This window comes from Egretta garzetta, unplaced genomic scaffold (assembly GCF_000687185.1).
Source record: "Egretta garzetta isolate BGI_Z169 unplaced genomic scaffold, ASM68718v1 scaffold228, whole genome shotgun sequence".
In the NCBI taxonomy this organism is placed as follows: domain Eukaryota; kingdom Metazoa; phylum Chordata; class Aves; order Pelecaniformes; family Ardeidae; genus Egretta; species Egretta garzetta.
In genome coordinates this window covers 3898724-3909964 of record NW_009260758.1, presented here as the reverse complement: position 1 = coordinate 3909964, position 11241 = coordinate 3898724, and the positions used below count along the sequence as shown (strand labels likewise).

At 50.4% G+C, this 11241-nt stretch overlaps 1 protein-coding gene across 1 annotated transcript in view; it reads right to left on the bottom strand.

The window, feature by feature from the left end:
• The window catches only part of FOXP1 (forkhead box P1), a 402299-nt gene that overhangs the window by 121723 nt on the left and 269335 nt on the right, over window positions 1-11241 (bottom strand). The window contains exon 5 of the mRNA XM_009645970.2: window positions 24-96. Coding sequence (XP_009644265.1) covers window positions 24-96 — 73 coding nt within the window. The remainder of the gene's footprint in view (window positions 1-23; window positions 97-11241) is intronic.

Sequence of the window (11241 nt, the reverse complement as noted above, 5' to 3'; positions counted from 1 at the left end):
CGGAGCCTTAATTCCTCGACTTTTTTCTGGCTGCTGCTGCTGCTGCTGTTGCTGCTGCTGCTGCTGCAGTAGAAGCTGCCGTGCCACCTGGAGAGCCTGCGAGGAAAGAGGTTTGAAAACTGAGTTTACAGCACACAGGGTGTGGGGAGCTACAAGCACGGCATAGGGTCAAGGCACCCCTTGGTCATGGGGTACCGCTCCACTCCTGATGCACCTCCACCGAGGAAAGCAATGGCTTCCACAAAAAACCCCAACTCAGCACTTGCACGCAATGGGGTGATAGCCCACCGCTCGATTTCCCATTTTGACTACGGAGAAGAAAAGCATCAGCTGATGTTCAGCTCCTGCAGGGAACCTTGAGTAACTGCAGGATCCCAGTGGTGAGCCCCGTACGGTTATTTTCATCCCCCACCTGGAGCAGGCCATACCCTCCTTTGCTACCAGGCAAACTCGTGTGCTAACGGCTTTCATGCTCCTCTTCTCCAGTGGGTCGGGTCTGGTTTACAGAAGAGGGCAGTCGTATATCACTGTCTGCTCTCCTGAGCACCAGAGAAAGCCAGGGAATTTTCTGGAAGGCTACGGTGGGAGGAAGAGGAGAGCCTGCAGCAGGCAGAGCCATGCTGGGTGCCCCAAGGTACCGTGCTAAAGGCTGAGGAAGCTGCGAGGAGCTGGAGTGAATGCGATGAAAAGCAGGGACAGCATCTGACACCCCCAGAATCACTAAGAGCGTCTGACGGACCAGCGGTGGGGACTCGGATGGGAGGGGTCAGAGCAGCAAAGGGACGGTGCAGCTTCACGTCACGGAGGGGCATGGGACATGATCCCAAAAGCATGAGAAGACCATCATGTGGTGAGGGATTATTGCAAAATTTCGTGCAAAATAAGGGAAAAGCGTCCCTGGATACCGGAGCCAGCCCCTCTGCATGGCCCGATTTCTCCATCGGGGGAGGAAAAGAAAGTAAGAGGAGACAAAACATGGGGGGAAGCAGGACAAGGAGCAAGCCCCAGCCTCAGGTCTCCCCCATCTCCCCAGCCAAGGGACTGCAAGGATGATCCCTGCAAGGCGGGCTGTGGCACAGCTGAGGCTCCGCTGGCAAGAGCCAGCCCCGCTGCTCCCGGAGGATTCACCAGCGCCGGACTCGGGCTTTCTTGGTCTCCTTGGAGACGTTCAGTACATGTGTAGGTGGAAAAGTAGGAAGGCTGAAGACTTCATTAATGTAAAACAAGAAAAATAGTCCCTTTGCAAGATGCCTACAAGGGAGGGAAAAAGCCTTCCCCACTCCTACTGTGTACGCTCTCTGAGTGATTTAATTAATACCTATTTAATTAAGGAGTCAGATACGCTTCGGGTTTCACTTGCTTCTCCAAGTGTTTCATCTCAGCGCAGAACCGCCGGGAAAGGTTTGACACCAAGGACTGCAAACTTGCATCCGCCACCCCCCAGTAAAACCTTGTTATTTTATGATCTAGACCCATCTTTTTACTTTCGAAGGGACATTCAGCAGCCCAGCGGGCTGAAGAACCACCGCTGCCGGCCAGCACGCCAGGGCAAGCGGGGAGGAGAGACCTTGCTGCACTCTGGCATCGAGCCCTCCTTTCAAATTTAATAACAGGTCTCCACTGGATCAGAAAAACTCTTTAAGGGTGGATGCGATTTCCAACAGAGCTTGGTACCATGAAGGTAAAATCAGATTTTGCATTTCCAGCTGGTCGGAGCTCAGCGCACCCGCAGCATCTCTAAAACGGTCCATGTCCCCGCGAGGGGTGCGAGGAGCTGCCGGGCACGGGCGCGCTACCAGGGCGGGCACGCACCTCTGCTCCCACGCACACAACTTTTTTCGGTGCAGCATCAAGAACCAGAAGACCTGACAGCCTACCAATTAATACAATGCAACAAAGGAAACCTTTATGCAGAAAGTGCTAAGTATGGTTAAAAAAAATGTTATTTTTATTGAATTAGCTTATTTAGCTGTTAAAGCATCTTCAAGGGTGGGCAGAGGCAGCAGAAATAAAATCTACAAGACTTAAGGGGATGGGCAACAAATACTCACCTACTTAACAGGGGTGTTGTATGGCTTATTTAATTAATGAATACTTGTAAAGCACTCTGAGTTGCTCAGACAAGAAGCGCTATACAGTACAAGCGCAACATATTATTATATATTATTAAGACTGGCTCTGCAGAAGAATAATTCCAGGTAAATGTGCAATCAAATGATCATTTTAGTTCCCAGTAATTAGATTCAATAGGCCAAAAAAACCACAGAAGCCTTTCTTTAATCATACACTAAACAATCAGAACATCCCTAACCTTTCAAGCTACAGCCTTTTTGAATAAAACATCATCAACTTATAGATATTATTCCAAAAAGAACCAGTCACCATATGTGTTGTCTCTTTGAAATACAGTTGCTATAGCAGACCCTGCATGCATTTCATGTGATATGATCATATTCTATCCGTTCTGGCAGCTAAGAGGTTGCACAACTAAAATTGGCTGCCAGAAATTTTTGAAGATTCCCAGAACAAGTAGCTGTGCAAGAAATGCCTGCTTTCTACTCGAGCTGGCCACAAAGCTCTGTGCAGCCCGGCGAGGTGGCCTCTGCCACCACGAGCCCCTACCACGGCTGACCCCGCGCCGATGAGGGTCTCTGCCCTCGGGGCCAGGCTCGCAATGGCAAGGCTCTGATGGAGCAGAGCCAGAGCTCCAGTCCCACCTGCACAGCACCCACATCCCCGCACACCCACCCTTGAGCAGGCTCTCCGCTCGAGGTGGCATCTACACCACCCTGCTCCACGGCTGGCTGGCACTTGTCCTGGCGCTGAGACCCGGTGGGACCAGCGATGGCGAGAGGGAGGGACCAACAGGGAGGGTGGAGCGGGGGCGGGAAGGAAAGGATTAAAAAGAATGAGAGTAATGAATAAGTTGGCTGGAGGGAGCATCACGGATACAAGGAGCCAGGATGGACAGAAACAGCAATGGGAGAAACACGGAGAGGCAGGCACGGGTGAGATGGTGGCAAGCTGACAGCTCAGGGGACTGCAGCTTGAAATGGCGTTTCCCATCTCTCTTCTCTCAAGATTTGCTCTTCCACTTATAAATAACTGACAGCAATAAAAGCTAAGCATCAGATAAGCTTGGGTTTAAGATGTGGAAGGTTGTTTATAGCTCAGATCTGTTTCTTACCGAACATTTCCATCAAGTAGCTACTGTATCCTTGGTGGGATGGTGAACCTAGGGATCCCAAGTCCCTTCGCCTTTCTCCACTTCCCTTTCCCCCCTCCCAGCCTGGACCAAGCCCTACCCCTGCCATTTCAAAGTCTGATCCGCGCTCCTTACACACGATGGGATGTGTAGAAGAAAGATGGCTAGCTCTGTCCGGGCAGCACCAGCCCTCTTTCCTCTTACATGCAAAGTATTTCAAGCCCATTTGGAGTGCCTTCTTGAAATTAAATTGCCGATGTTGGTTGAAGCCCGGTGGACAGCTGCCCTCATTACGCCGGCACATCCCATTTAATCCAAGCCGACAAGCACCATACCTCTAACCCCGTTCTCTGGTTCCACGCAGCAACTGCTCCTGCGTGGAGCTCACCACCGGACGCCGGCATGGGAGCCCTGCTGAGGCTGCCGATGCTGCACGGCGCTCAAGCGAGGATAGACAGGGAAATTAATCTGCGAGTGAAGTCAGTCCCACAACCTTCATCAGCACGGAGATTCGCAAGCAGGCCTGTACATTAATAACGCTTCCTGTGGGAGTAGATGTTGCCTTTGATTTGCATGTGAATTCAATGCTAGTGAGAAGTGCCAGACTGTCAGACATGGAGACCAAAGTCTCTTATCTTTCCAAAAGCTTCTGTAGCAGTTTCCCCACATTTCCTTAATCATCTGCCTTGTCCTCAACTTACTGAACAGGCAGTAGAGAGTAAAGCTGGACTCGGTTCAACTCCTGCTGCTGCCAAGTCCTGAAACAAGGGTGCCAGGACTGTTTACTGCTAGCCAACAGCTCTGCTAACGTGGCCCTCTCCTCACGAGCGGGCGCTCTGACATCTCCAAACTCTTTTCACACATTCCTCCCCACTGCCATAGTTACACCCTAAATCTCCACCACGTGCTTGCACTTCTGCAAGTGAACAATTGCCGGGGCCTGCCGTAAACCAGCTCGTGTTTGTGCATCCAGGCAACCACGTCCTCCTTCACGGGACCGGCAGGTAGAGACGCCAAGAGCCCCCAAAACCCCAGAGGTGCTTCAGGTACCTGGGCCCGTGATTACCAGCAGACACGTTACGTGCCACCTATCTGCACTGCTCCCAGAGCCTGCAAGCCTGGACATGGCTGCTTGGGACAACCAGACCCAGAGGCCAGTCCTGGCCTCCAGCAGCTAATTGCACAGCACCGGCAACCATCTTCCTCTCTGCACCGAAATACAAATAGGAAATCTTCCTTAGGAAGGAAGAGAGAGGAAAGCATCCCCTAGCAAGCGCGTCTTCCGCGTGCCACGGTTTTTGGTCACTATCAACAGGGATTTGGAAGGACGAAATCAGTAAACGGCTTACTACCAACTGAGTCATCTTGATTCTGCTCAGTGCTACACCTAAATGCAAGATACAGTAAGTGAACTCCCAAGCTACTTTCTTATCCGTTCGGAAATCACCCAGAGATAAGGAGATTTTCTGGCATAAAACAGGGACCAGTAAAAAGGCAACTGAAACGCTGTCCTTTAGAGACATGGCACAAATTTGGGATGATATTTGGGAGCCAACACTGGGTGACACGCAACCCAGGAAAAATTTTAACAGCACATTCGCTGTGAGATGAATCAAGCCTGTTTCATTCAAAGATGCCACAGAGTAAGTGGGAAGCCCCAGCGAAAATCCCTCTCCCTGCGCTTAGGGAAGTGGCAACCATTTAACGTTTCCCAACTAGTTAAACACCAGGGGGGGAAAAAAAAAAGAAGCGTGCATTTGAGATGACCAAGACGATTTTATTGCAAGATAGACAGAACGTGACTTGTTTGCCCAGCTGTTGTTTGCCCAGAACATCCGGCACTGTTATCACCCGAGGTACTGTTGCAATTAGACATTTTCACGCAAGCGGCTCAATCTTTTGGTTTCACCATCCTCTCTGGGCAAGTTCTGCTCGAAAGGTAAAAACACAGCCCTGCCTCTGACTTCATGCAGCTAGAAACTCCCGGTTCGGAAAGGGGGCTGGGGGAGGGAAATACACTGGAAAAAGAGGGTAGAACTTTAAAAATAGAAATGCTGCTTAAATGCCATATACTTGCTTACAGTGTTAGTACATAAGGAAAACAGTAACGGGATCCAGTCCTATGGAGCCTCTTGCTAACTTGTTCCACCGCTGCGGCCAGTACAACAAGGCAGCGACTCTCCAACTGTTTTTCCATCAGCCTACTTCTACTGAAGAAAAAGAGCTCAAGCTCCTCCCTTCCCATCTGCTCCAACCAATATTAGTATCAATCAGCTATTAAGGAAATACGAAGACCTACAGCTATAACAGGCCCGACTAACACCAGGAGAAGCTCGTTTCCGCACCTGAGGTTTATCAGGCATGGAAAGAGCGATCCAGGGAACTGCGGGACGTATGGAAAGGTATGTACGTTGGAGGAGCAACGTTGGAGACGAGCAACAGACAGGAGGATGCAAAAGAAAGCGGCGTCCTGTCCGACTGCCAATTCCCAGGGCTGTTGTGTGGTGACCGGCTGCCTCCGAAATGGAGAAGCATGCACACAGAAGTTGCAGGAAGGGCACAAACCAAAATCCCACGTGTTTTTTACAGATTCCTAAGTATTTTGGGCCTTTCCAGGTGGACAAGGCTGCCCATCAGGAAAGCAACTTGAGAAAGGAGGAAGGAAGTGTTCCCAGAAATCAGAGATGGTCCCAGAGCCATCTGAAGTGTCCAAGCAGTAAATCTGGAAAGTTACTTGCCAGCCAACATCATCATCTGTCCGTTATTTCAGTTATGGTCATTAAAAAGCAAAACACAGCACAACAAGCAGGGAGAGATGAGACAGAAGATATTTTAAGGGTAAAATCTACCCTTGGAGAAAACATCATGCTACCCCAGCCCCAGGCTCCAGAAGCGAGACCTTCGGTGTTGACCTCCGAGCAGTAAGAGAGAGCTGGCTCCTCGCACGGCTAAGATCGCTGCTAAGCTTTCCCCACCGTGTTTTAGGCGAAGCATGGCTTTGCAGCAGCAGGCATGCAGTTCTCCCACCATCGATTTCTCCCTCGAGTTTCGCAACGGCTTTAGGCGCCGAGGGACCGCAGCCAGAGGGGCCTCTCCCAGCGGAGGCACGGCCCACCTCTCAGAAGGGTTTCTTGCTTCCATTTAGTCTCGCAAGGCAAGTACCTTTGTTTCTCCCGGGTGGGACGAGGGGGGAATTTAGACTCAGCCAGCAATCTCTCTTCTTTCTCAGCTCCCATCTGTCCTCACACCCCGCTCCACTCCACAGCTGCTCCCAGCAGAGCGGCAAGATGCAGCTCACACGCTGGGGAGCCCGGATGCACCCGAGCTTCAGAGCTGCTTCGTGTCTCTCCCACTCCTGCCTCCTCTATCTCCTCTCCTGCGACACCCTCTTCTCCTGGAGCAGCAGATGTAGAGGAGCGGTGGTAGGAGGCAGACGCATTGGAGGGGAGCCCTGCTGCAGCTCTCCTCCGACAGCCTGAGGAGCCGCACAACGTGTGGAAACCGGCGAGGAGCGGAGCAGTATGCAAAAAGGGGAAAAAAAAAAAATAAAAAATATATAGTGCAAAGCGACAGCAGTGGGTAGTGCTGTTCCTCTGGGAGGAACAGAACAGGGGGAGGTGAGAAGAACCAACTAGAGAGAATAGGAAAGGAACCAAAATGAAGAGGAGGAATAAAATGTAGAAGATGCAAAAAAGAGAAGCAGATGTTCTTGCAGCACTTATTCCCTCTGACATTCGTACCCAGCTCTTTCATCTTCCTCCAGAACTGGGAAACGAGCTGCTACGTGCTCTCTCCCTGTTCCCACCGTCCTGACCCTCCGTGCCACACATCAAAACGAGCCAAGGCCAAGAGCCTCGACACTGCTCCCGGCACCGCAGCGGGGAAGCCTCGGGGTAATTACAGGCAGGACACAGGGCTCTGCCATGGGACACAGCTAGGATCCAACGTAACCTGGTGAAGCAGCCCTGCTGTCCAGCCTCCTCACCAGCCCTGGACTGAAATCACCCCCCATCCCTATCTCATCCTCCATTACCTTGTTTCATATTAAATGATCCTCCTCCATCTACCCAACTCCACTCCCCAGGGGCAGCAGAGGGATGCTGCGAGCCCGGGGAGATGCTGCCAGCCCCCAGCGCCTCGCTCAGCCGCAGCTCCTGTGCAAGGCTGGCTCCATCCAGGGGGCTACCAGCCAGGTCGTCAAAGAGGAGAGCTTCAACAACAGTCCTTTACTGGAATAAAATGATCAGCTGGCCCTGAAGGCTTTGCTTAGACACGGCAGACTGATCCAGGCAAGTGACTAGTGGGTGATTCCCATGCTGAAAAAAGAGAAGGGACCTGGAGGTCCACACGTAAAAACGCCGGCTCACATCCTGTCCCTGATGTGACAGGGGCAGGCTTGGAGCAAGGGAGCTGGCAGCGTGCCTCGTGCCGAAGCATCTCCTAGAATAGTTCAGTCACAAAGGAAGAAGATGAGTCTTTATTTTTCTTCCAGCAGGCTTAGTTTCTTTCCTCTGGAATAGGTCCTGGCTATCAGTTGAGGAGATCCCCTCCAGAAAAAGGCACTGGAAACAGCAACCCTTTCTTCCAAACCCACAGGGTGGAGTTGCCTGCGCCCCAGCGCTGCTGTGCTTCACCCTGCGGGTGCTGAGGTTACTTCTGCCGGCAGGAGGGCGAGCAGACCCCATGCTCCTGCCCTGCCACCCCGCAGGGCCCCCGCCTGCCACCCCAGCCCCACGCGGGGGGACGACGGGGATTTGCCTCCGAAACACCTGATTTTAATTTTGTAATTTACTCATGAATTCCACCAACACGGGGGGGAAAGGTGGTCGAGGTATTTTCTTCAAATATCCAGAGATGCAAGCGGGCTGGAAGGGGGCAGGCAGCAAGAGGCAGCAGGGTAAGGGGTCAAATTCGGCAAACGCCAGAAATCGGCAAGCCCCAAACCAGCCACAGCAGCGACAACGGCTACAAAAATCCCGTTCTTTAGGCACAAACTAAATCCTCAGGCGGTTGCACTGTAAAAACACCTTCTGTCTCTTCTCTTAAAGAGTCGAGACTCATCAAAGCCATTTAAAAAGCATCTGGCAAAAAGTTCCCAAACATTAAAAATGGCTCTCTTTATTTTGGCATGTCAAGAGTCACAGCATGTAGCGGTCTGTACCAGCAAGAAAGGAGGGATGGGCCAACACATCCTGGTAAAATGAGAAAGGATACAAATCTTGGCTCCCCATGCAAACTGAACCAGAACTGAACTATGTCTGAGTGATGAAAAAAATCTTATGGGATTTCCAGCTCGTTTCTGTAGGCTCAAGATCAGATTCTAAACTACTGTGTTTATTCAAAAGTGAACCAGACCTTTGAATATTTGGAGGACTATTCACTGCTGAGCCACGTTTTTCTTGGATGTCAAAAGCACGGGAAGTTCTCATATTTTTTAATAGAGGGGGGAAGGGGGGGGGGGGGGGGGAAGAGAAGGAAGAGTGCCTTTTTGTTGCTACAACATAAATAGTATATTGCATACAGCTGCTTGCACGCTTCCCTGTGTGGTCAACAAAACAGGGAACATATTTTAAGCTTGTTTTCCAAAACACTGTATGACAAACTTGCACTCAGAGGCCCACGAAATCAAGCCCCCGACTGCGGACATCTCACCACGCACCATCGGACGCTCGCTGCTGTTGGATGAGCGGAGGAAGCGAAACATGGGGACAGCCCAAAAACAAGGGAAGCTAATGCTGCAAATCACATCTCTGCACTTCCAAGCCTGATTTAGAACAACCTATAGTTTAGAATAGCTTCTAAAAACCTTCATTTTAAAAGATTCTGGTAAAGCAAAGATAGGCAAGGTTCAGATGGAGGCGACAAAAATGATTAGAGGCCTCAGCAGATAGGAAGAAAGATTGATAAGGGTGGGAGTGTTTAGTTTAGCAAGAGATGAGTAAGAGGGGAGATGATAGAAGTACACAAATTGTGACTCGGCCTGAGAAGGTACATCTGGAGCTATTTGCCATTTCTCATAACGCAAGAGAAAGGAGACACTGAATGAAGTCAGGAAGCAACAAAACCAAAAAAAAAAAATAAAAAATTAAAGCAGATAAAGGGAATTTTTTTTTTTCTTTCTTAATACACAACTCATAATTACTCTGTGGAACTTACTGTCACAAGATATCACCGGTGCCAAGAGCATGGGGAGGATGCAAAGGAAGGATTAGACACTTGCACAGATAGTAATGAGAGCATTTACAGCTACCTTTGGAAAGATAAAAATCTATTATCAGGGTACAAACATTTATGCTTCAGGGCACAAGCCAACCTTTAATTGCTGGAGGCTAGGAGGAAACTTTGCCCCATGGACAGGTCCTCTAACTGTCCTTCACGGGCTTCTGCCCAAGGACTACAGCCAGGGCTGGACAGACCCTGTGTCCGACGGGACGCAACCGCTCCTGCCCCTCTGCCTTCTGGGGTACCTCCATCCCTCTCCGCTGACCCCAAAGCCCATTCCCCCTCGACCCTCGGGGAGCTGCCGGGCCCGGGGTGGCTGGCCACATGCCCCAGCTCAGCCCCTGCCCGCGTCACCTGGCCCCAAACCGCTCATTTCCTCTTTCTTCTTCGCATCACATTTAAGTTTCAGGTCCTTATTTCACCAGCCCTTCCTCTCCCTGGTATTTCCACCACCATTTTTTCCTCCCCCCAAACTAAACCCACAGCTCCTGTCCCTGCCACCCATTTAGGCTCCCCACCGAGTGCTGACCCCCCCACCCCGGGAGCCGGCGAGGGAAGCGGCCACCTCCGCCTCCCCAGATCCACCGGCAACGCGCATCCTTGAACGCAACTTCAAGACGTCAGGCAAATTTTCCTTTTTTTTGATGTGAAGCCGTTCCGCGGAGGGAGCCTACATCCCCGCGGAGGAGGACGACCCTCCTGCCGATACGGCACCTGCGGGGCAGCGGCAGTCAGGCGCTATTACGGACCGCGGAGCTCATCAACGCGCTAGAACTGACATGCGATTCGGGAAGACAAAGAGAGATTTTGAAAGCAAGTCAGTCTATTAAATTTATACCTACCTGCACAATGTGAAACAAACCACATCTCGGTTTCCTTTCATGTGCATGACAGTCTTAACTTGTTTCTTTTAATCCCATAAAAGCAGCTAAAGCATGCAACATGCTTCCCAGAGATGAGGCAAACCTGTATTTTACTTCCTGACAGTGATTTAGTTTATAGGGTTGGTTTGGGGTTTGGGTTTGGTTGTTGGTTTTTTTTCCTTTTTTTTTTTTTTCAGGGAAGATAATGAGCATTGTCCTAAGCTGGTATTACAAAGGCAATACTACACACTCCATGCTAGGCACCTGGCATTTAAAAAAAGAATTGACACTGTCTGTAACGGACCAAATACAGCTGCAGCCCCTCGCGCTGCACGGACACCAATACCAGCAGCAAAAAGACCCCAGCAGCACTCTCCAGGGTTTTCTTCAGAAGCCAGCACCCTTCCACAAATTCCAAGTGCCTCTCATTTTAGTCGGTCGTATCCCAAGTAGGGCTGGGGATGTGCTGAGGCAGAAAGGACTACGTAATAAATCCAGCAGATCCAAAGGGGTGAGGCAGTAATCCATGGAAACGTTCCACACAAGAGGGGGTTTTAAAGTGCCTTTAATTCCCAGCTGCAAACCCAGTAAGCTGCCAGAAGGCGGAGACCACCGAACACAAGGGGTTAATGGCCTTGCTAAAGAAACTGATACACATAATTTCCTTTTATCATAAAACAATACGTTTATTATTTTCTGTATATCTGTTAAAGGGCACGGCCTTCTGAGTGGAAAACAAAACACAGCTCGGTCACATGTTTATTTGCTTCAGCTACTCCCTTTCCCTTCTGATAAATAATCAAACATGCCATCCAGAAAAAACAAAACCAGTGAGCTGGGAAATTTGATGGTCATCAAATAGACTAAGATACCAAGAAAAGCAGCCCACTGTTCCCACAGTGAGTTTTCTGCCCCACACCTACACTAACATCTGAGTAAATAACTTCAGTC